The 25,697-nt window shown below is 53.4% G+C and overlaps 1 protein-coding gene across 1 annotated transcript in view; it reads right to left on the bottom strand.

The window, feature by feature from the left end:
* Positions 1–25,259, bottom strand: part of CATSPERD (cation channel sperm associated auxiliary subunit delta) — a 29,552-nt gene extending 4,293 nt beyond the window's left edge. Inside the window, exons 1-19 of the mRNA XM_055124657.1 lie at positions 25,180–25,259; positions 24,431–24,476; positions 23,722–23,798; positions 20,566–20,638; positions 19,281–19,395; positions 18,686–18,753; positions 17,250–17,363; positions 16,737–16,820; positions 14,530–14,680; positions 12,697–12,792; positions 11,922–12,004; positions 11,358–11,534; positions 9,874–9,987; positions 8,584–8,673; positions 7,068–7,126; positions 4,238–4,316; positions 2,992–3,044; positions 1,519–1,593; positions 1,199–1,315 (exon numbers count right to left, since the gene is read on the bottom strand). Of these exons, the coding sequence (XP_054980632.1) occupies positions 1,199–1,315; positions 1,519–1,593; positions 2,992–3,044; positions 4,238–4,316; positions 7,068–7,126; positions 8,584–8,673; positions 9,874–9,987; positions 11,358–11,534; positions 11,922–12,004; positions 12,697–12,792; positions 14,530–14,680; positions 16,737–16,820; positions 17,250–17,363; positions 18,686–18,753; positions 19,281–19,395; positions 20,566–20,638; positions 23,722–23,798; positions 24,431–24,476; positions 25,180–25,259 (1,751 nt within the window). The remainder of the gene's footprint in view (positions 1–1,198; positions 1,316–1,518; positions 1,594–2,991; positions 3,045–4,237; positions 4,317–7,067; positions 7,127–8,583; positions 8,674–9,873; positions 9,988–11,357; positions 11,535–11,921; positions 12,005–12,696; positions 12,793–14,529; positions 14,681–16,736; positions 16,821–17,249; positions 17,364–18,685; positions 18,754–19,280; positions 19,396–20,565; positions 20,639–23,721; positions 23,799–24,430; positions 24,477–25,179) is intronic.
* Between the last annotated feature and the right edge of the window lie 438 nt (positions 25,260–25,697).

Genomic DNA, 25,697 nt, shown 5'->3' with positions numbered 1-25,697 from the left:
ACAAGCACCTCGCAGGCTCCAAGAGCACAGAGTTTGTGCTTATGATCCTGAGCTGTGGCCACAAAAGTGTCTCTGAGGGTCCCTGTCATCGATGGTGGGCTGGGAGCGGGAATAGTGAATTGTATAAAACCTGTTCTTAAAAGCTTTGCAAATCGGGGCTGGCGCCATAGGACAGCGTGGAGGGCAAGTGCCTTGCACACGGCCGGCCCGGGTTCGATCCCCAGCACTTCTATAGTCTGAGTCTTGACAGGAGTGATCCCAGAACGCAGAGCCAGGAGTCAGCCCTGGGCACCAGTGATCACTCTTGGCGGTGCTCAGAAGACCGTCCAGGGCGTCAGGGATTGAACCGGGCTTGGCTGCGTGCAAGGCGAGTGCCCTTAACCTCCTCTGCTATTTCTCCCACACGGGGCAGTGAAGGTTAAATGCGGTCAGATGGGTGGTGGGGGGAGGGTGAGCACGCATGTGGGAAGGAGGGGAGAAGGCAGCTGTCTCCAAGCTCAGGGGGAGCACTGAGAGGAGAACCCATGAGATCATTAAGGAGAGCTCTCTAGGGGCTGGAGCAATAGCACAGCGTGTAGGATGTTTGCCTTGCAAGCGGCCAACCCGGGTTCGATTCTCAGCATCCCATATGATCCCCCAAGCACCGCCAGGAGTAACTCCTGAGTGCAGAGCCAGGAGTAACACCTGTGCATCACTGGGTGTGACCAGAAAGCAAAAAAAAAACAAAAAACAAAAAACAAAGGAGCGCTCTCAAGGGGAGCACCCAGGGAAAGCATTTGGGGAGCACTCATGGATATACTCCAAGGAGCACTCAGAGGAGCACCCATGGGATCAAGGGGGAGCACCCAAGGGGAACACCTAGGGAAAGCACTTGGGGAGCACTCATGGAAGTACTCCAGTGAGCATTAAGGGGAGCACCCATGGGATCTTTAAGGGACTCGGGGGAGCACTTGGGGATCATTAAGGGGGAGCACTCGAGGGGAGCACTTGGGAAGAAGTCTGGGGAGCACTCATGGGAGTACTCCAAGGGAGAACTCAGGGGAAACCCCACCCACCCCGTGCCCACCCTTCCACAATCACTGTCTGTTGTATCAGCTCCAGGCTGACGCAGGAGTTGGGGGCTGAGGGCCTGGGTCGAGTCACCGCCAGGCTGTGGGGGTCCCACAGGGCAGTGCACCCCTCATTCCCCCCCACTTACAGTTGCAGAACTGGTTTCCAGGGCGTGTCGTAGTAGACCAGCAGGGGACAGCCGAGCAAGGCGTAATCGTAGAACACCACCTGGTCCTTCCCCAACAGGTTGGGGCTGTAGATGTCCCTGAGGGGAGGCGCCGGGAGGTTCAGGGGATCCCAGGGAGGTGCCGGGGACAGAACTGGCTCCACTGCGGGCAGGGCCGGCACCTTCCTGGCTGCCCCCACCCCAAGGTCCCCAGTATGAGTCTTCAGACTGTTCCAGCCCCCCGCTGGGGACAGCAAGGGGGGGAGGGGGAGGGGCCCCGGAGAAGGCGCAGGGACCCTCACCGGTCCAGGACGTAGCTGTAGTTGTTCTGCAGCTCCACGGAGTCCAGGATCCCCTTGTTGCAGGACGTGATGTCCCTGCCGGCCGCAGGCCCCGTCAGGCGCGGGCACCGCCGCCCCCAAATCCCAGAACGCTCCGCGGCCTCAGTGGCCGCTCCTGGCAGTGCCCAGGGCCTGCTCTGCCCTTGCGCCCGCTCAGGTGCCAGGGAGGGACCTGGGGCTACTGCATGCAGTCTGTGCCCAGCTCCTGCAGACTCCAGACCCCCTCCCCTTCCTCCCTCCCCTCCCCTCCTTCCCCCTCCCACTCCTCCTTCCTGCCCTCCTTCCCTCCCTCCCCTCCCTCCCTTCCTTCCTCCCTTCCTTCCTTCCTCTTTTTCTTTCTTTCTCTCCCTCCCTCCTTCCCTCCCTCCCCATCACTTTCTCTTCTACTTTCCCTTTCTTCCTCCCTTCTTTTCCTTCTTTCTTTTCTCTTTCTTTCTTTCTTTCTTTCTTTCTTTTTCTTTCTTTCTTTCTTTCTTTCTTTCTTTCTTTCTTTCTTTCTTTCTTTCTTTCTTTCTTTCTTTCTTTCTTTCTTTCTTTCTTTCTTCTCTCTCTTTCTTTCCTTTCTTTCTTTCTTTTCTTTCTTCCTTCCTTCCTTCTTCCTTTCTTTTTCTTTCTTTCTTTCTTTCTTTCTTTCTTTCTTTCTTTCTTTCTTTCTTTCTTTCTTTCTTTCTTTCTTTCTTTCTTTCTTTCCTTCCTTCCTTCCTTCCTTCCTTCCTTCCTTCCTTCCTTCCTTCCTACTTCCTTTCTCCCTTCCTTCCTCCCTCTTCCTTCCTTGGAGGTCTATTGCCAGCTCCCTGGGGTCACTCTCAGTGTCACAGAGATCAAACCCAGAGCCCCACACATGTCAGATGTCTCCGGAGTCCCCGCCAGCCTCCTGCCCTGGCTCCTCCCGCTCTCTCTCTCCCTCCTCCGTTTTGAGCATGATGTGGGGGACTCTCAGGCTTTGGTTTCCTTGGGCCACCGACTATACCCCCCCCAGACTTTCAGCAAGAGACTAAAACCCACTGCGGGGGTCCGAGCCCTAGCCCAGTGGGGAGGGTGTTTGCCTTGTCAATGGCTGACCCAGGTTCCATCCCACAGGGCCCTGAGCACCACCAGAGTGACCCTCAACTGTGGAGTCAGGAAAAAGCCCTGAGCATCGCCGGGTGACCCCCCCCACAAAGCCCTGGGGTTGGAGAGAGCACTCGGGGTGAGGGGTCCGAACCACTAATCCAGTGCCCCACTCTGCACCTAACACAGGGCTGGTTCCTGGCTGGCTCGTCACTCAACTGTGACCTCTGACGCCTTTTATCTAACCCATTTTTGTTTGTTTTGGGGCCACACCTGGGTGTCCTGTTAACCCCTGAAAGGTGGTTCAGAAGACAGAAGGGAGACTGGGGGGGATGTCCCCCCCACGCCAGCGCCCCCTGGCCGCCCCGTGCTCTCTCTGCTCACTTTTGAACGACGACCTTTTTCTCAGCATCACAACCGATGTTGATGAGGGTGGTCTGCGGAGGGGACAGAGGGGGTGGGTGAAACCCACGGCAGGGGTGGGGATGGGGCGATAGGACAGCGGGGAGGGCGTCTACTGTGCAGGCGCTGACGTGGGTTCAATCCCCGGCATCCCATAGGGTCCCCCTGAGTACCAGCAGGAGTGATTCCTGAGTGCAGAGCCAGGAGTAACCCCTGAGCATCGCCGGGTGTGACCCAAACCAAAACATGACTAGTAATAATAATAATGATAATGATAATACTGTCATCCACCACACAGGGTGGGGGGGTGAATGAGTGGCTGGACTGTGAAGAAAAGCAGAATACAAAGATTTGGTAGTTTGGTTGGGTATCTGGGCCACAGACTGGAGTGATAGCACAGGGGGTAGGGCATTTGCCTTACATGCGGCTGACCCGGGTTCGATTCCCCCGTCTCTCTCGGAGAGCCTGGCAAACTACCAGGAGTATCTCGCCACATGGCAGAACCTGGAAAGCTACCTGTGGCGTATTCGATATGCCAAAAGCAGCAACAACAAGTCTCACAATGGAGATGTTACTGGCGCCCGCTCGAGCAAATCGATGAGCAACAGGATGACAGTGCTACAGTGATCTGGGCCACACCCGGCAGTGCTCAGGGCTTACTCCTGGTGGGGTGGGAGGACCCCATGGGATGTCGGGGATCAATCCAGGTCAGCCACATGCCAGGCCGGTGTCCTCCCTGCTGCGCTGTGGCTCTGCCCCGTCTGCCCCGTCTGCCCCGTCTGAGGTGGAAGAAAATCCTGGTGCTGTCGATTTCCCGCCTTTTCCGTGTCCATCTTGTCAATGGACGTCTAAGTCACCTGCCCTTCGGGGCCACCAGGGGCAGCACCACTTTGATCAATGGGGCACCAGTGATTTGTGGGCACCTGCTACTCGGGTTCTCTTGGGAGCACCAGTGAGGGACTAAGGAAGGAGGATTCGGGCTCCCAGGGGCAAGGAGCCCTGAGGGCCGCCCCTGGGGGCAGTGACCAACCCGGGTTCAATTCCCAGCATCCCATATGGTCCTCTGAGCACCACCAAGGGTAATTCCTGAGTGAGTGCAGAGCCAGGAGTGACCCAAAAAAGCAAAAAAAAAAAAAAAAAAAAAAAAAAAAGAGCAGCATCTGAGCCCGCAGCCACTGGACCTCCTGCTTGCCAGGAGACGATGGCGCAGCGGGAGCTGGGGACGTACCAGAGGCGGAAGGCTCACACACGAAATTTCCTTGTTGGCGATGTCCAGAGTGACGGTGGAGGCGGTTTTCCTCTTTATCCTGCACCGCAATAAGGCGGGTGTGTGGGTGGACCCCAGGGCGGGGCTGGAAAGTACTGCCAGGCCCTCTTCCACCTACCCCGCTGTCCATCTGCCCATCACCCATCCATCCGTCCTTGAGTCCACCCACCTACTCATCCACCACCTATCCACCCATCTGTACGCCCCTGTCTGTCCATCCACTTATCCATCATTCCATCAGCTCATTCATCAATTCATCCACCCAGACACCCAGGCAGCCTCCACTAATACACACCCCCATCCACCACCCACCCATCTACCCACCCATCCACTCACCAACCCACCCACCCATCCACCCACCCATCCATCCACTCATCCATCCACCCACCCACCTACCCATCCACCCACCCATCCATCCACCCACCCATGCACCCACCCATCCACTCACCCACCCACCCATCCACCCACCCATCCACCCATCCATCCACCTACCCATCCACTCAACCACCCACCCACTCACCCACCCACCCATCCATCCACCCACTCATCCACCCACCCATCCATCCACTCATCCATCCACCCACCCACCTACCCATCCACCCACCCATCCATCCACCCACCCATGCACCCACCCATCCACTCACCCACCCACCCATCCACCCACCCATCCACCCATCCATCCACCTACCCATCCACTCAACCACCCACCCACCCACCCATCCACCCACCCATCCACCCACCCATCCACCTACCCATTCACTCAACCACCCACCCACCCACCCATCCACCCACCCATCCACCCACCCATCCACCTACCCATCCATCCACCCATCCACCCACCCACCCACCCATCCATCCACCCACCCATCCACCTACCCATCCACTCAACCACCCACCCATCCACCCATCCACCCACCCATCCACCCACCCATCCACCCACCCACCCATCCACTCACCCACCCATCCATTCACCCACCCATCCACACATCAACTCACCCCCCACCCACCCATTCATCCACCCACCCACCCATCCACCCACCTATCCACCTACCCATCCACCCACCCACCCATCTACCCACCCACCCGTCTACCCACCCACCCGTCTACCCACCCACCCATCCACCCACCCATCCACCTACCCATCCACTCACCCACCCACCCATCCATCCACCCACCCACCCATCCACCCACCCATCCACCCACCCATCCACCTACCCATCCACCCACCCACACCTCCATCCACCCACCCACCCATCCATCCATCCACCCACCCATCCACCCATCCACTCACCCACCCACCCACCCATCCACCCATCCATCCACCCACCCATCCACCCATCCATCCACCCACCCATCCACCCATCTACCAATACACTCACCCACCCATATACCCACCCATCCATCCACCCACCCATCCATCCACCCACCCATCCATCCACCCACCCATCTACCCATCCATCCACCCACCCACCCATCCACCCATTCACCCACCCATCCATCCACCATCCATCCACCCACCCACCCATCCATCCACTCACCCACCCACCCACCCATTCACCCACCCATCCATCCACCCACCCACCCACCCACCCATCCACCCATCCATCTATCCATCCATTTACCCACTACCCGCCCGCCCACCGTAGACCATGCAGAGCCTTGACCAGGAGTCTAATTCACACTCGGCCCCACTTTCCCCAAGACACAACCTCTTCTCTCTTGTGACAGTTTCGTTAACTTCACTATCATTTTTTTTCAAAGAGAACCAAAGATAAAACTTATTTTTTAATGTTGTTTGAATTTGGTCCTATCCTTTCCATTAATTAATTATTAAAAAATTATCTTTTATAATGTTGTTTCAAAATAATTGATAACATTGAATATGTCAACACCAATTCCATCCCTATCACACTTTCCCGCCACCATTATTTTGAATTTTCCACCACCACTCAAGCCTGCCCCACTGGCAGATGCTAGATAATTTATTTTGTATTGCTTGTTATGGAGCTGGAGTGATAGCACAGCGGGTAGGGTGTTTGCCTTGCACGCGGCCGACCTGGGTTCGATTTCTCCATCCCTCTCGGAGAGCCTGGCAAGCTACCGAGAGTATCCCACCCGCATGGCAGAGCCTGGCAAGCTTCCCGTGGCGTATTCGATTATGCCAAAAACAGTAACAACATGTCTCACAATGGAGCCCACTTAAGCAAATGGATGAACAATAAGATGACAGTGCTACAGTGCCTGTTGTGAACTTCATTTCATGGCCACGCACTCCTGGAATTCTAAAATTTTAAATGATTGGGGTCCCGAGACATCTCTGCAGCGAGCTGCTTGGTTCTAGGATTCACTTGTGAGTCTCTGGATCATGGCCCTAAATGAGCTTAAATGGCACCCAGAGACAGTTTGTGGGCGTGACAGCCGGGACCCCGAAGACAGGGTGGGGAGATGGGTATGGGCGGCCTGTCCTGATCCCTTGAGGCCTGGTGTTTGCAGCCACAGGTCCCGTGTACCTGGGCTTCTCATTGGGTTCTGGAAGTTTGTGGCCACCGGGTTCACTATCATTTTTGTTTTGTTCTGTTTTTGGACCACAGCTGCCCGGGCTCAGGGCTAACTCCTGACTCTGTTCTCAGGGGTCACTTCGCAGGGCTCTGGGGTTGCAGGGGGTGTCAGGGATTGAATCTGAGTCGGTTGCGTGCTTGGTTCAGGCCCCAACTTCCCAATCCTAATTGAAAGGACCACCTGACACCCAGCCTGTTGGGGCCCCGGCCACCACTGGGCGGCAGCGACATACCAGGAGGTGAAGTTGGGGTCCGCCCTGCCCGAGTGTTGCTGCTGCTTGAGGGAGATGTGCTGTGGGCCAAGAGATAGCGGCATGACGCGGCGCCCCATGGAGACCAGGGCCCGGGACGCTGCTGCCCAGGTGCTCACTCCACTGGGGCCACAGGGAGACGCGGGGGGCAGATTGCAGCTTTGTACCCTGGAGCCCCGGGGACACTGCAGAGAACCCCAGAAACACCAGAGCGAGCCCTGAGCACCAGAGAGCATTGTGTGTGGCCCAAGCACACAGAGACACACAGAGACACACAGACACACAGACACACAGACACACACACATAGACACACACAGATGTGCAAAGACACACAGTGACACATAGAGACAGACACACACAGACACACAGACACAGACACAAAGACACACAGACACACAGACACACACAGACACACAGATATGCAAGGACACACAGATACACAAAAACACAGTGACACACAGAGACAGACACACACAGACACACAGATACACAGACACACAGACACACACAGATACACAGACACAGACACACAAAGACACACAGAGATACACAGACACACAGATGCGCAAAGACACAGGTACACAAAGACATGGTGACACACAGAGACAGACACACACAGACACACCGAAACACAGAGACACAAAGAGACATATAGAGACATAGACATACATAGAGACACACATAGACACACACAGATACACAGCAACAGACACACAGACACACACAGATACACAGACAGGCTGAAAGAATCCTGAGTCAAGTTCCAACTCCCCTCGCTGGAGACAGCACTGCATTAAGGCGTTTGCCTTGCACGTGGCTGGCTCAAGCTTGAGTCCAGCACTGCACAGGGCCCCACCAGGAGTGACCCCGGAGCAGAGTTAGGAGTCAGCGAACCCCTGGTGCAAACCCAACCCCCTAAAAAAAACCACGATAACTTAAACTCAGGACCAGAGATAAGGTGTTGGCCTTGTAGGCAACCAGCCCTGGTTCCATTCCTGCTGCCACAGTGTCCCTCGAGTACTGCCAGGAGCGAACCCTGAGCACGGAACCAGGGTTGATCCCCGAGCACAGAGTCAGGAGAGAGCCCTGAGCACAGAGCTGGGAGTGATCCTGAGCACAGAGCCAGGAGTCATCCCCGAGCACGGAGCCAGTTGTCCAAACACTAGACTCCCAAATTTCAGACTCCACAGTGTGGATCCCTGTGGATCCTCCAGAGTCTTCTTTGGCTGAGCCCCCCCCACAAACCCCACCCCCAGTTCACCTCTAGTCTCATGCCTCAGTTTACCCCTTGAGCATACTCATGCCCTCCCTGGCCCATGTGACTGGAGATTTCCCATGGCAGGGGCGGGAATGAGGTCCTCACTCGTCTGTGTGGCTGCTGCCTGCTGGGGTTGGGGGGTCAGGGGTCAGGGGTGAGGGATCAGGGGTTGGGGGTTGAGATCCCCTTTTGGTTCCTTGGTGCTCCACCCAGGGGCAGGGTGCTGGGGGGGCACTCACCAGCCTGAACTTGGTGCTGCGGTCAAATAAGTAACTGGTCTCATACATCTTGGTCTCCAGCCCCAGGGAGTGTGGGTTACTCACCAACACCTGGGGGCAGGGTCAGAGGTCAGAAGAAGGCCTGGCAGAGGCGACTCCGGAGGGTTCTCAGAGTGAGGGGGCGCCAGCTCTGGCCATGGCACCCCATCTGCGGCACTGCAAGACCCAGAAGGATGGAGGGGACAGGGAGAGGCGGGGTCATCAGAGAGACTGAGGGGAGTGGGAGGCACTGGGAACCCCAGGACAGACTAGACATCCCCCATGCTTCTGCTAATCTGATCCCCCACACCCACCCTCCTTTTTCTTTTCTTCTTTGATCTGAGCTGGGGGGGAGTTGGGCCACAATTGTTGGAACTCAGTGGTTATTCATCACTCTATGTGCAGGAGTGTTACCCTGGTGGCTCTTCCGAGCTGTGATTCCTGGCTCCGTGCTCGGGAGCGCCCCCTTACTGGTGCTCAGGGGCTATCCTAGCTCTGTGCTTGGGAGTGCCCCCTGGTGGCGCTCAGGCGCTATTATTCCTGGCTTTGTTCTCAGGAGAGCCCTCTGGTGGTGCCCAGATGCTAGCATTCCTGGTTCCCTGCTCTGGGGCGCACCCTGGTGGTACTCAAGAGCGCCCTCTGGCGGTGCTGGAGGGACCCTCTGGTGGTGAGGGTTAACCCAGGGTTGGCACCTGAGCAGCCACATTGAGACAGGTGCCATCGACCCTGTGCTATCTTCTCTGGCCTTCCCACTGCCATTTTTCTAGCTGAAACCTGCCCCCAAGATCCCAGGGAAGTACCTCTGCATCCCAGACTAAAGAACATCCTCTCTTTAATTTGGCAGACTTTTGGGTCACACCTAGCAGAGCAGGGGTGGGGTGGGGTGGGGCATTACTCCTGGCTTGCTGCTTTTGGGGGGTCCATGCAAGGTTTTCTGGAGCTCTCATGGGCAAAGCATACACTTCAGCCTTTTGAACCATCTCCTCCCAACTCCCCTGTCTCCTCTCCCCTGCAGTACTTGAACCAGGAGCTCATGCTTGCCAGGCATGAGCTCTAGCACGGAGCCCCTAGGTCACCCCACACTTTCTCTGCCCCTGGGGCTGCAGGGACTAGAGAGCTAGCACAGGAGATGAGGTGCTGACCTTGCACAGCCGACTCAAATTTGAGCACCAGGAGTGCCACCAGGAGTGATCCTTGAGCATCGCTGGGTGTGACTCAACACCTAGATAGAAGGACAGCAGCAGCACTGGTACTGCAGACAGGAAGTCTTACCAGTGGCAAGGGGGATGTCAGCGGCCGTGGGACGACGGTGGCTGTCAGCTCCAGCTTGCTGTTCATGTCGATGGTGTACATTTGGTTCTCAAACTCGCCTTCTAGTAACTCCACCTGCTCAAAAGCGTCGTCCCCCAACCCCCATGGGTTTGTTTTTTTTTTGCTTTTTGGGTCACACCCGGCCATGCACAGGGGTTAATCCTGGCTCTGCACTCAGGAATTACTCCTGACAGTGCTCAGGGGACCCTATGGGATGCTGGGAATCAAACCCAGGTTGGCTGTGTGCAAGTCAAACGCCCTACCTGCTGTGCTATTGCTCCAGCCCCTCAACCCCTGTTTTTAAAATGACATAGAGGCGCTGGAGCGATAGCACAGCGGGTAGGGCATTTGCCTTGCACACAGCCGACCTGGGTTTGATTCCCAGCATCTGATAGGGTCCCCCGAACACCTCTAGGAGTAATTCCTGAGTGCAGAGCCAGGAGCAACCCCTGTGCATCGCCAGGTGTGACCCAAAAAGAAAAAAAATAAAATAAAATGACAAAAAAATAAAAACCTTGGGGACCAAGAAATAGGACAGCAGGAAGGGCACTGTCCACCCGGGTTTGATCCCTGGTATCCCATAGGGTCTCCCACAGGGTCCCTGAGCACAGCCAGGAGCAAGCCCTGAGTGTAAAGCCAACAGCGATTCTTGACCAATGTCAGGTGTGCACCCTCGAAAACAAGAGTTCATTGAGGGTTCAGGGACTACTTAAAAGTCTGAAGCAAGCGCTATGCTTCGCATGGGAGAACTCCAGGTTTATTATTTATTTATTTATTTGTTTGTTTATTTATTTTTTGCTTTTTTGGGTCATACCTGGCGATGCACAGGGGTTACTTCTGGCTCTGCACTCAGGAATTACACCTGGCGGTGCTCAGGAGACCATATGGGATGCTGGGATTCGAATTCGGGTCGGCCACATGCAAGGCAAACGCCCTACCTGCTGTGCTATCGCTCCAGCCCCTCAGCCCCTTTTCTTTTTTCTTTTTTTTTTTTTTTTTGCTTTTTGGGTCACACCTGGCGATGCACAGGGGTTACTCCTGGTTCTGCACTCAGGAATTACCCCTGACTGTGCTCAGGCGACCATATGGGATGCTGGGATTCGAACCCGGGTCGGCCGCGTGCAAGGCAAACGCCCTACCCGCTGTGCTATCTCTCCAGCCCTCAGCCCCTTTTCTTTAGGTTTTGAGGCCACACCTGGCAATGCTCAGGGATGACTCTGGCTCTGAACTCAGGGGTTACTCCTGGAGGTGCTCAGAGGACCCCAATGGGATGCTGGGGGTTGAACCCAGGTCCCCCAGCTGTCCTATCGCTCAGACTCCAAATGCCAGGTTTGATTCCATTTCACCATGAACTCCTGCAAGCTGCAGATTTACCCACCCTTCTCCCCCCCCCCCATATATTTTGGGGAGCTTGGAACACCCAGGTAACAGGAGTGACCACATACTTTGCAGGGATCAATTCCGAGATAGGGGTCCATGAGGAGGGTCTTCAAGTTGATGACCATCTTCTCGAAGTTGAAGATAGCGAGAGCCCGATCGTGAATTGGTGTCATGATTTCAAGCTTTCCGAAGCCCAAGAATGTTAGGACGGACTTATGGGAAAAATGGTTTGGGTTTGCCAACTAAAAAGAAGGGGGGAAAACAGGGGCTGAAGAGAGAGCGAGGGGAAGTCCGGAGGTTGCACATGAAGCTCGGGTTCGATTCCTCAGAGCATCACCAGTAAGGGAGCCAAAGAACCAAAGTTTGACCGAGAGATCACTCTTTCCTGGGGACTGGAAAGATAGTCCAGCGGGGAGGGTGCTCGCCTTGCAGGTGGCCGGCCTGGGTTCGCTTTCCCGTAACCCCACAGGTCCCCAAAGCCACCCCAGGAGTTAGCCCTGAGCACAGAGCCAGGAGGAAGCCCTGAGCATCGCTAGGTGTGACCCCAAACAAACAAACAAAATCAAAACCCACTTTCCCCTCTCACCCCCAACCAACCTGGTAATGACACCGTTTTGCTTGTGACCTACTTTCAGCAGAGTAGTTAACAGGATTCCCTGGAAACCGTAATACAGAAAATTCTGCTCTGTTAAAATTGCCATTTCATTTTGATCTAGGAACGATAGAACAAATAAAAAACTTAAATGAGGGTTATTTTTCTCTGGATAGAACTATTTAAAAATGTCTAGGCTGAAGCGATAGGACAGCAGATGGAGCACTTGCCTTGTACACGGCTGACCTGACTTCAATCTCCGGCATCTCACTGGGTCCCCTGAGCTTGCCAGGAGGGATTCCTGACCACAGAGCCAGGAGGGAGCCCTGAGCACCTCTGGGTGTGACTCCCAAACAAATCAGAAATATTAAAAGATTTGGAGAGCTTAAATGCCTGTGCATAGGTTTTTCATGGGGGAACCCCAGGTCTGAACCCTGAAACCTCATGGTCCTCTGAACGCTGCTGGTAGCAACTACCAAGCACGAAGCCAGGCTTGCCCCTGGGTACCACTGGATATGTTACCCTCCCCACACACACACATACACACCTTTTTTTTTGTTGTTGTTTTTTGGGTCACACCTAGCAATGCTCAGGGTTACTCCTGGCTCTGCCCTCAGTAATTACTCTTGGCAGTGCTCAGAGGACCCTATGGGATGCTGGGAATTGAACCCGGGTCAGCCGCATGCAAGGCAAATGCCTTACTAGTTGTGCTATCGCTCCAGCCCTCCCCTACCAAAAATTAAAAAAAAAAAAGATAAACCCTAAGGGAAACTTCTAGAAAATTCTGTGCCATGCTGGGAGGAGGGACTTACTAGCGGCCAAGCTGTGGATAGTCAGATTGAGTTCAGAGATGGTCTCGCCGGCGCTCTGGTAAGTGTTCTTCAAGATGACTGATTTCACGAGCTGACCTATAGGAGAACACAGGCAGGGAAAAGTATGCAGCGCCCTTGGGTCCCTCTGGGGCTAAAAGACTGCAGAGAAAAGATCAAGAGTGGAGGCGGAGGGGCTGGAGCGATAGCACAGCGGGTAGGGCGTTTGCCTTGCACACGGTCGACCTGGGTTTGATCCCCGGCATCCCATATGGTCCGCCAAGCACTGCCAGGAGTAATTCCTGAGTGCAGAGCCAGGAGTAACCCCTGAGCATCGCTGGGTGTGACCCAAAAAGCAAAAAAAAAAAAAGAGTGGGGGCGGAGCAATAGCACTGAGCAGAGGAGCTTGCCTTGCCTTTGGCGGACCCCGGTTCGATCTCCGGCATCCCAAAAGGTCCCCTGAGCACCGCCAAGAGTAACCCCTGAGTGCAGAGCCAGGAGTCAGTCTTGAGCATCTCCGGATGTGTCCCCCAAACAAACACAAACGAACAACAACAACAAACCCACGGGTGCTTGGACCCAAGCCCGCCAGCCCGCCAGCTCTGCTGAGCTTAGAAGCGGATGAGAGCGTATGGCTCTGTGCCCTCTGGCGGTAGGAAGAGAGCATTACACTCTCTACTCGGTCGGTCCGTGTCCCTGGGCACCAGACGGGGACATTTGGAGAAATGTGTTTATTTAGTTTATTTATTTATTTTTTTGGTTTGGGGGCCACACCTGACGATGCTCAGGGGTTCCACCTGGCTCAGTGTTCAGGAATCACTCCTGGAGATGCTCAGGGAACCCTATGGGATCACTGGATCACTGTCATCTTGTTGCTCATCGATTTGCTCGAGCAGGCACCAGTAACGTCTCCATGGTGAGACTTGTTGTTACTGTTTTTGGCATATCAAATACGCCACGGGGAGCTTGCCAGGCTCTGCCGTGCAGGCGGTATACTCTCGGTAACTTGCCGGGCTCTCCAAGAGGGACGGAAGAATCAAACCCAGGTTGGTTGCCCTACCCACTGTGCTGGGATGCCGGGATCAAATCCAAGTCAACCGCATGCAAGGCGGGCGCCCTCCCCGCTGTACCCATTGCTTTGGTCCCAGAAGCGTGTTTATTGACAGGCACTGCTGTGTCGCAGACGCCCAAGAGTGTGTGGACATACACAGGGAATGTAGAGTTTATTCAGGCTGGAACCCTTCATAGAAGTCAATTCTCCATGGCTAAAAAGTTGCTTAGGGACGCAGATTGGAAGGAAGACAGGTAAAAAGAGTATGATCCAGCTCTCTTTTTGGCATGAGTTCTCCAAAAAGATGTCACCCCTGAGTCCTTTCCTTGCACTGATGAAGCCTCCATATTCAAGCTCTGGCCTGGGTTGTGAGCAGGCTGTGATGGCGGGTGCACCTGCAGCCTTGCTGTGCACTGCGTCCTCAGCCTCACTTCTTCCCAGGTGCTGCTGTCTCTCTGCCTTACTCTGGCTGGTGGCTGGGGGCTCAGGCATCCTAGGCACTGCCAGCACAGCTCTGTCTCTGGCCCCAGGGATGTGGGAGGAGGTAACCCTGACCCACACCTGACAGTCACTACACCAGCTTCCATACTAGAGATGTGTTTCCTGGGTCAAAGATGTAGACCCACCGCCTTTGGTGTGTTGGGGAACGGGAGGAGGCCTGAAGACAGGGAAGAGTTTGCTACCCACAGAGCAATCAATCAGAGGAAAGAGAAAATCAGGGCGTGGAGCACACCCCCTCAACTCCCCCCGCCAGGAGGTAGGCCCCAAGCCTGGGTTGGGCTCACCTGTGTTTTGTGAAATAAACAGGCTCCTTTGGCCCCAGAAGATCAGGTTGCCCTTCTGGCCTGGGGGGATGAAGATAACAGGAGCGTCCTGGTAGTCAAAAGACTGCCCAAAACTGCGGTTCAGGGGGTGCTCGGAATAGCTGAACCTGGCCTGCAAGGAGATGACCGGTAAGCAACTGGATAGACAGACAGACGGATGGATAGGAAGGTGAGTGGAAGGACAGATGTATGGACAGACAGATGGATAGTTCAAATGGAATGATGAGAGATGAATGGACAGACAGATGGATAGTTCAGAGGGAGAGATGGAGAGATGAAAAGAAAAGTTAGCAGAAGAATGGATGGATGGATGGATGGATGGATGGACGGATGGACCGATGGTAGAAAAGTGAGTATAAAGATGGATGGTTTGCGAGGGTGTTTGCCTTGCACGTGGCCAACATGGATTCAATCCTGGGCATCCCATAGGATGGTCCCCCGAGCAGCGCCAGGAGTAACTCCTGAGAGCAGAGCCAGGAGACACCCTTGAGCATTGCTGGGTGTGACCCAAGAAAGAGCAATAAATAAATAAATAAAATAATAAAAAGTAAATTAAAAAGATGGATGGTTTGGATGGTGGACAGACAGATGGACAGATGGATAGATGAATAAATGGAGGGATGCACATAAAAGTGGGTGGAAAGGATGGATGGATGGATGGATGGATGGATGGGTGGATGGATGGATGGAGGAGTAGAGGGACAGATGGACGGAGGAGTGGATTAAGTAGATGGATTATGGGTGGAGAGAAAAGTGGGTAGAAGAATGGATAGATGAGCAGATGGACAGATAGAAGGGGAAAAGGATGGATGGATAAATGGAAAAATAGATTGATTGGTTAATGGAGGGATGGATGGACAAATGGAGGGATTGATGAATAGACAGAGGGACAAATGGATGAATGGATGGATGGACGGACAAGTGGATGGATAGATGTAAATGGATAGATGGATAATAATTAAGCAAATGAGTGGAGGTCAGGTGGGAAGTGGTTGGTGAGTGGAAAATGGATAATGGAAAGATAAATGAGGTGGATCAATGGGTGGATAAGTAAGTAAATAAAACACTGGATGGATGGTGAAAAGAAATAACAGGCCAACCCGGGTTCAATCCCCAGCATCCCATATGGTTCCCTGAGCACCACCAGAAGTAATTCCTGAGTGCGGGGCCAGGAGTAACCCCTGTGCATCGCCGGGTGTGACCCAAAAAGGAAAAAAGAAAGAAAGAAAGAAAGAAAGAAAGAAAGAAAGAAAGAAAGAAAGAAAGAAAGAAAGAAAGAGAGAGAGAGAAAGAACAGGTGGGTGGGCAGATGGATGTACTAATGGGTGGTGGATGGAGATGACAGATGAATAGATAAATGATGGGATGGATGGATGGATGGATGGAGGGATGGATGGATGGATGGATGGATGGATAGATGGAGGGAGGGAGAGAGGGAGGGAGGGATGGGTGAATGAATGGCCAAATAGGTACAAGGAAGGATAAATGGCTTGAATGACTGGACAGATGGATAATGCATCAGTGAGTAGTTGGTGGGTGGATGACAGGATAAGTTAATGGGTGGACGGTGGATGACTGAGTAAGAATATTGGTTGAGGGGCTGGAGTAGGGCACAGCGGGTAGGGCGTTTGCCTTGCACGTGGCCGACCCGGGTTCGATTCTCAGCATCCCACATGGTCCCCTGAGCATCACCAGGAGTAATTCCTGAGTAATTCCTGAGTAATTCCTGAGTGCATGAGCCAGGAGTAACCCCTGTGCATTGCCGGGTGTGACCCAAAAAACAACAACAAAAAAAAGAATATTGGTTGAGAGGGCTCAGTACTCGCACACAATGGCAGGATAGACGTTTGAGTGGAATTATAGGCATGAGTATGTGGGTGCACGGATGGATGGAGACTTAAGGATCAATGAGGGGCTGGAGCAATAGCACAGCGGGAAGGGCGTTTGCTTTGCACGCGGCTGACCCGGGTTCAATTCCCAGCGTCCCATATGGTCCCCCGAGCACTGCCAGAAAAAAGGTTCAGAATTGAGTGTGTGTATGTGGTTCTCGGGATCCGGTCTGGGACCTCACGCATGAGACATATGTTTTCTGCCGAGTCCCATCCCTGCCCCTGGCTTGCGCGGACCACGGCCACAGTATTTGCAGGGTGCCGGCCGGAGGGACTTACCCTCCTGTTGTAAAAGAACAGCAGGCCCACTTGGGACAGGGTGTAGAAGTTGAAGACCCCTCCCAGGTATCCGTGGATCTCCTCCTAAGAGATACAGGGACCCGGTTAGGAGCCAGCGCCCGGCAGTGGACACGCTGGCCTCACCCGGGGCGGACCCGGGTTGGATCCCAGGCACCACCACCAGAGGGCAGCCCTGAGCAGCAAACCCCAAACTCCTGTGAGTAACGGACCCCTCGGGGTCGCTCTCCACCCCCTCCCCCCAGGGCACAGAATCATCCACAGAGTTGAAATGAGCTGAAACGAGGCGTGGTGGGGTGCTGGATGGCTGCGTGTGGGGTCTGCTTCCTACACGCCAGGTTCCATCATCAGCTGGGGGCTGACTCCTGGCTCTGTGCTCAGGGACCAATCCTGGCGGGAACCTCATGGAATGCCAGAGATGGGAACTGGAGTCGGCTGCGGGCAGGGAAAGCGCCCCCCGCCGCCCCTGTGCTATCCCTCTGGCCCTGAACCCACCTGCCCTCTGTATCTGTATGGTCTGAAGCTGAACCCCTCGGTCGTGGAGATATACAGCGTGGTCTCTGACACCTGTGCGCCGTATAAGTAAGCAAATATGGTTTCACTTACAGCCTGGAAGACACAAAGGTGCTGGTGTGAGTTGGGGTGGGGGGTGTTGGCGGCGCGGTGGAGATCAGCTCCAAGGGGGGCAGGCAGGGGTGCCACTGGCTGGGAAGCAAATTCCAGAGAGCTAAAAAAATGATGTATCAGGGGCTGGAGAAACCTACTGAACACATCGGGTTTTTTGTTTTTGGTGTTTTTTTTGCTCTTTTTTTTTTTTTTTGCATTTTGGGTTACACCCAGCAATGCACAGGGGTTACTCCTGGCTCTGCACTCAGGAATTACCCCTGGCAGTACTCAGGGGACCATATGGGATGCTGGGAATCGAACCCGGGTTGGCCGCGTGAAAGGCAAACGTCCTCCCCGCTGTACTACCACTCCAGCCCCGTTTTTTTTGCTCTTTGGATCACACCCGGCGATGCACAGGGGTTATTCCTGGCTCTGCACTCAGGAATTACTCCTGGCGGTGCTCAGGGGACCCTGTGGGATGCTGGGAATCGAACCCGGGTTGGCCACATGCAAGGCGAATACCCTACCTGTTGTGCTATCACTCCAGCCCCACGATATAGGTTTAAGAGTTTTAAAAAACGTTCCTTGGGACTGGAGCAATAGCACAGCGGGTAGGGCATTTGCCTTGCACGGGGCTGACTGGGTTCAATTCCCAGCATCCCATACGGTCCCCTGAGCACCACCAGGGGTAATTCCTGAGTGCAGAGCCAGGAGTAACCCCTGTGCATTGCCGGGTGTGACCCAAAAAGCAAAAAAAAATGCTTCTTGAAGGGGCCAGAAAGATAGTGCAGTGGGTGGGGTGCTTGCCTTGCACGCAGCCAACCTGGGTTTGATCCCAGGCACCCGTTGTGTTTTCCCGAGCATTTCCAGGAGTGAACCCTGAGTGCAGAGCCAGGAGAAACCCCTGAGCATCACCAGGTGTGAGCCCCCTCCTCCAAAGAAAAAAACCCAAAACCAATACAAACATTGGAATGAGGGGCTGGAGTGATAGTACAGAGGGGAGGGCACTGGCCTTGCACGTGGCTGACCCAGGTTCAATTCCCGGCACTCCCGGGCCCCGCCAGGAGCGACCTCAGAGTGCAGAGTCAGGAGTGTGTCCTGAGCACTGCCAGGTGTGGCCATAAGCAAATCAAAAACAAAATCAAAAACCTGCTTTCTCAGGCTGGAGAGAACAAGCAGCTTTGTCTTGACTGACCCCAGTTCAATCTCCGGCACCGCACACGGGCACTGCCAGGCCCACCCCTGGGCACAGAGCTGGGCACGGCCCCCGAGAACCACCAGGGATGACCCCCATCACCCAGAGAGGCAGTGCACACGGTCCTCACCAAGCACACGGGCTGTGAGCTGTAGCAGCAATTGTCTCCGGAGATGTTCGACACGGGGTGCTCTATTCCTGGAAGGGCAAGGTCACGGCCACTGATAATGCAGCCCCAGGTCACAGAGACCACAAGACCCCCTCCTCCCTCCCCTCTCCCTCCCCCATCCTCCTCTCCCACACCCCCCGTACTCTTCTCCTTCCTCCCCTTCTCTCCTCTCATCCCCCTTTCCATACCTCCCTCTCTCCCTTCCTTCCTTCTTTCTCCTCCTCCCTCTCTCCTCTCTCTCTTTCTCTTTCTCCCTGAATACGGGAAGTTCTGAGTCTGATTCTCACCATATACACACAGACACACACACAGACATACTCACGCTCACTCAGTCGCACGCACTCACAGACACACATTCTCACACACACATACACTCACACGTGCGTACACACTCACACAGGCACATACATGCACCCATGCACTCATCCATCACACAGGCACCCCCCCCACATGCACATGTGCGTGTGCACACACACGCATGCACACACACATTCACCAACACACACACGCATGCGTGCGTGTGCACACACACACACACATCCCAGCCACATGTTACCTTCTGCCATGAGCCAGAAGTCAGTGCTGTAATCATAAATGTAGACGTGAAAATTCACAACCAGCAGCAGGATCGCCCTGGTGAAGTGGGCTGCGGTGACTTCCGCTTTGCCGACCTGGAAGGAAGAACATCAGGCGTGGCCCTGGGGACCTGATCACTACTGGGTTGACCCTGGCGGTCCCCAGCTCCAGGGAGCCTGACAGCTCTGCGTCCTTGGGCCATACCAATGAACTATGGTTCTTGGGGGGGGGGGGGAGGAGACAAGAATCACCAAGAGGTTCCCCACTTTCTGGGCTCTCCTTGGGAGATCCCCCCAAAAGAAGCAGTTTAACATCAGGCCAGAGTGATTGGACAGCGGGGAGGGCACTGGCCTTGCACGCAGCTGACCCAGGTTCGATCCCTGGTACCCCAGAGGGTTCCCTGAGCACTGCCAGAACTAATTCCTGAGTACAGAGCCAGAAGGAACCCCTGAGCATGACCGTGTGTGGCCTGAAAACCAAAACCAAACAAAAAAGAAGCAAGATGACAAACAGCCCCATAAGGGCAGGTTATAAAAGCAATCTTTTTTTGGGGGGAGGGGTGGCAAGGGAGCCCCTGGCGAATAGGCAGATCCAGGATTTGAACTGGCATCAGTGGGAAATAAGGATGTGCCTTTTTTCCTTTTCTTTCTTTTATATTTATTTACTCTTTTTGCGTTTTGGGTCACACCCAGCAATGCACAGGGATCACTCCTGGCTCTGCACTCAGGAATTACTCCTGGTGGTGCTCAGGGGGCCCTATGGGATGCTGGGAATCAAACCCGGGTCGGCCACGTGCAAGGCAAACGGCCTCTCTGCGGTGCTATCACTTCAACCCCAAGGATGTGCCTTAACTCCCCTGTTATCTCTCTGACCTCTTTTCTTCTTGTTTGGTTTCATGTTTGGGCCACGCCCAGTGGTGCTCAGGGCTGAGTCCTGGCTCTGTGCTCAGGGATCACTCCTAGTGGGGCTCAGGGGACCCTATGGATGCCGGGGATTGCGCCCAGGTCAGCCACGTGCAAGGCCAGCATCCTCCCTGCTGTATTATCACTCCAGTGCCTTCAACACTCTTGATGGTTTTTTTTTGGGGGGGTCACACCCAGCAGTGCTCAGGGGTAACGCCGGGCTCTGCACTCAGCAATTACTCCTGGTGGACTCAAGAGACCGTTTGCGAGGTGGGGTATTGAACCAGGGTGAGCTGCAAGTGCCTCGCTCTCTGCACGCTCTCTCTGGCCCCCGCCACCTGAGACTCTTCAGCAAATACGCACCTTAAAGGAGAAAGGGATGCGCAGTGGAAACAGACTGCTTTCAAAGTTGTTTGTTGAGAAAAAGAGTTGGCGCCTGAAAGAAGCAACGAAGGAGTGAAATTAGGATCATTTTTCAGGGCCAGAGAGCTGAGTCCGTGAAGCGTGAGCCCTGAACACAGAGGCAGGGGTCAATCTCGAGCACTGCCAGGTGTGCCCCCCCCAAACCAACAATAGAAGAGAGTAATTTTATTTTAATTAATTAATTAATCAATTAACTTTTGCTTTTTGGGTCACACCCGGCGATGCACAGGGGTCACTCCTGGCTCTGCACTCAGGAATGACTCCTGGAGGTGCTCAGGGGAACCTATGGGATGCTGGGAATCGAACCTGGGTTGGCCACGTGCAAGGCAAACACCCTACCCGCTGTGCTATCACTCCAGCCCCGAGAGCAGTAATTTTATACGTCAAAGCCTGACTATAAATACTCTTGTCCTTCTGGTGCCATAGTGATGACAAAATCGGGAAAACAAAGAATTCAAGCAGAAAGGAGAAAGAGAGAAACTATCTGCCTCTGTCTCCACTAAAAACACAATGTATTATATATAAACTTATTTTTTCTTTTTGGGTCACACCCGGTGATGCACAGGGGTTTATTCCTGGCTCATGCACTCAGGAATGACTCCTGGAGTTGCTCGGGGGACCCTATGGGATGCTGGGAATTGAACTCAGGTCGGCTGCGTGCAAGGCAAACGCCCTGCCTGCTGTGCTCCAGCCCCGCATTATAAACTTTTAAAAGTTAGCCAAGGGGCTGGAGCACAGCAGGCAGGGCGTTTGCCTTGCATGCAGCCGACCTGGGTTCAATTCCTAGCATCCCATAGGGTCCCCCAAGCACTGCCAGGAGTCATTCCTGAGTGTAGAGCCAGGAGTAAACCCCTGTGCATTGCCGGGTGTGACCCAAGAAGCAAAAAAAAATATATATATATATATATATATAAAAGTTAGCCAAGGCCTTAATATCACTGTCTTTAGCTCTAAGTATTTTTTTGTAATTGAATCACCGTGAATTACAAAAATATTCATGATTGAGTTTCAGGTGTATATTATTCCCAGTACCCATCCCTAGCAATCAGGTCCTGGCATCGTTCCATCTCGTCCATTCTCTGATCCACTAAGTGGATTATAACACAGATCTAGTAGGTTAATTTCCAGGTCTTGTGTTCTTCATTTATAAAATGCAGGTGATAATATTACCTACTTAGTCAAGTTTGTGAGATCACGAAGTATTAGTGTTATAAAGCAAGCAACACACAGCTTCTCATATATTAAATTTTGATGAAAATAATGATAACACAACTAATATTTCTTGAGTGTTAACCAATTTACATATGTTTTATTTGTAGAAACAAATCTGGAAAGTATGTTTTTTAAATAAAACCATGTATTTTTAAAAAACTATGTGATTTATGTTATAAATGATATTTGATATGCTTTCATGTGATTTTTTTTTTTTGCTTTTTGGGTCACACCCGGCAATGCACTGGAGTTACTCCTGGTTCTACACTCAGGAATTACTCCTGGTGGTGCTCAGGGGACCATATGAGATGCTGGGATTCGAACCCGGGTCGGCCGCGTGCAAGGCAAACGCCCTACCCGCTGTGCTATCGCTCCAGCCCCTCATGTGATATTTAAAAATTTTAGAATTCAAGTTTTAAGTGTTTTGAGATTTATTATTATTATTTTATAATAATAATAAATTTTATTTATTATTGTTTATTATTATTATTATGCTTTTTGGGTCACACCCAGCAATGCTCAGCGGTTACTCCTGGCTCTGCATTCAGGAATTACTCCTGGTGGTGTTTGGGGGACCATATGGGATACCAGGGATTGAACCCTGGTCAGCCACATGCAAGGCAAATGCCCTACTTTTTGTACTATCACCTTGGCCCCACTTTTTTAATGTTTTTTTTAAAATATGGAAGAGCCTGGCAAGCTCCCTGTGGCCTATTCAATATGCCAAATACAGTAACAGTAACAGGCCTCATTCCCCTGACCCTGAAAAGACCCTCCAACCATTGGGAAAAACGAGTAAGGAGACTGCTAAAATCTCAGTGCTGCTGGGGCCGGAGCGATAGCACAGCAGGTAGGGCGTTTGCCTTGCACGCGGCCGACCCGGGTTCGATCCCCGGCATCCCATATGGTCCCCCAAGCACTGCCAGGAGTAATTTCTGAGTGCAAAGCCAGGAGTAACCCCTGAGCATCGCTGGGTGTGACCCAAAAAGCAAAAAAAAAAAAAAATCTCAGGGCTGGGACGAATGGAGATGTTACTGGCGCCCGCTCGAGTACATCGATGAACAATGGGATGACAGTGATACCCATCCCATCACCAGAGCCCACTACCCTCTACCAATGTCCCCGGTTTCCCTCCTGCCCTCCGAAGCCTGCCTGTGGCAGCCACATTCCCGGACCATTATTGTCATTCTGTTCCCTTCCCTAACTTCTTCCCAGCAGCTTCAAAGTTGCTCTGTGAAAGGGTCATATGGATTTCACACCTATTTCATGTGGCACAAGACATTATCTCGTTTTGGGGGGGCGTGGCCCACATGCAGCCACACGCAAGTATTTTTCCTGAGTTCAGGAGCGCCCCCTGGTGGTGTTTAGAGGTTATACTTAGCTCGAGGGTCAGCAGCTCCCCCTGGTGGTATTCAGGGGCTATTCCTGGGTCTGTACTCAGGCGCGCCCCCTGGTGGTACCCAGGGGCTATTCCTGGCCCCATTCTTCGATCTCTGGAATTTTTCATGGCTCCGTGCTCAGGAGCAAACCTTAGTGATGTTCAGAAGAACCCAATGTGGTGCTGGGGATTGAACCAGGGTTGGCTGCATGCAAGGCAATCTTAATCTCTGTACTCATTCCCCAGCCCCATCTTCCTTCCTTGGATACCCACCCCTCCCCCAAATTCTAGAAAACTGTAACCATGAGACCCCAGTGATAGTTTACTCATTTGAATTTTCCAGGCAAGCGACTCCAGGTTCAATCCTGGGTACCTAAGTGAGTGTTCCCAAGACCATAAGGGTATAGAGTCAGGAGTAGTCCCTGAGTACTGCTGGGGGTGCCCCTCCATCCACACACATAGACACCCAGACAACGGGAAGGCAATCAGAAATAAAATCTACTTACCCTAAATACAAGACAATGTTTTCATTACATGGATGTCTAACCAAGCGTGGAGTGCGCAATGCAGAATAAAGCTCATCCTAGGAAGAATGTCACACAATCTGAATATTAGCAAGGATCACCGACACTAAGAGAAAGTCCCCATGCTCCAGCCCTGGTTATGGATCTTAAAAACAAAACGACAGGGCTGGAGCAATAGGAGAGCACAGAGGGCACTTGCCTTGCATGCTACTGAGCCTGGTTTGATCCCCGTCATTCCATAGAGTCCACCGAGCACTGCTAAGGAGTAAATCCTGAGTGCAGAGCCAGGAATGTCCCCTGAGCATTGCCCGGTGTGGCCTCCAAACCAAATCAAACCGAACTGAAACAGAGACCAGTGGAGAAAGAATCCTATAGCCAATATCTTCAAAACCAGACACTTGAACCATTTGAAGAATATGTGGAAATGCCAACTTATGAAATAAGTGATGCCAATATAACACACAATATATTTGTTTTTGGTTTGGGGGCTAAAAACACCCATTGATGCTCAGGGATTTCTCCTTGCTTGGTGCTCAGGGATCACACCTGGGGGTCTCGAGGTACCCTATGGAGTGCCAGAAATCCAACCCAGCTGCGTGCAGGGCAGGTGCCCTTCCTGGTGTCCTATCGCTCTGGCCCCTTGATGCAGTAAGTTGATGAAGATAGGACTGTTATGACAGAAGTCACATACCCCTCGAGGCCTGTCAGTCAGCTTGTCAGTTCTCACCAAACGGAACCTGGAAGGAAGGCAGGAGACACTAGTTGTCAACATCTGTGGAATATGCAGCAAGTCTCCCACCAGAGGGCGTGGGCGAAACAGCACAGTGGAGAGGTCAATTTGAGTTCGATCCCTGGTATCCCATATGATCCCCGGAGCACCCCCGAGTGATTCCTGCGCTAGTGCAGAGCCAGGAGTAGCCCTTTGAGCATTGCCGGGTGTGGCTCAAAAGCAAACCCAAAAAATAATAATAATAAAATTAAAATAAAAATTTGTGCTCAAAGAGAGTACAGTACGTTGGGAAAGGCACTTGCCTTGCACAGGGCAGACCTGGGTTTGTGGGTTTGAGCTCTGGCACCCCATATGGTTCCGCTAACACTGCCCAATTCCTGAGTGCAGAGCCAGGAGTAACCCCTGAGCACTGTTTGACTTGTGGCCCAGAAACATAATAAACCAAGAAATTGTAAAAGTCAATGACAGTGTGAGCGGGAAGTGCATGCGCACACACACAGGCATGCACACAGAGCTGTCCATTCATTCCCGGGGTGGGCACTGCACTGGTCACCTGCCCAGGGCACCCTGCATCCACAGTAACCTTTAGACTAATTCTTTCCTGAAATCTCACTCACTCCTCTGGGTCAGGAGTGAAAATGAGCTTTTCCCCGGGCCCCTCCTTCCCCTGAGCCCTGCAGAAACTCCAGCCTTGGGAAGGGTGGCCCCACCGGTTCGTGAATCTAGTTCTGCCCTGGGGACACAGCAACGTGGCCTGCGCCGCCGCCACCAGCAGCGTCAACACCAGCATCTTCCCTGGGGATCCGCTGCTGGACACTGTCCTTTAACGGCCTCCTCCAGGGGACCCCTGCACAGTCTGGGCATGCGCAGACGTTACTCGGGCAGGCAGTTCTAGGCTTGAGGGAATGGGTCGGGGGAGGGGAGTTGTCAAGGCTGCAAGGCTGGGGCCAGGAGGTCGAGCAGGCGCTTTTCGGGTCCCGAATCGGCCCCACTCAGAGCACATGGGCCTTGGTGGACTGTCCACGGTCTCTCGCTAAGGCCAAATGAGCCAACAGCGAAGCCCCCGGACGCCTAAGCGCAAACATGGGACTGCCCACATGTGGCCAAGGTGCGCTGGCATCCAACCCTGATTTGGCTTTAGGGTGTACACCATGCACCCTTAAAAAAAGTGGTCCGGGGGCTGGAGCGATAGCACAGCGGGTAGGGCGTTTGCCTTGCACGCGGCCGA

This window comes from Sorex araneus, chromosome 2 (genome assembly GCF_027595985.1).
Source record: "Sorex araneus isolate mSorAra2 chromosome 2, mSorAra2.pri, whole genome shotgun sequence".
Classification (NCBI taxonomy): Eukaryota; Metazoa; Chordata; class Mammalia; order Eulipotyphla; family Soricidae; genus Sorex; species Sorex araneus.
This window is presented reverse-complemented; position numbering and strand designations above follow the sequence as displayed.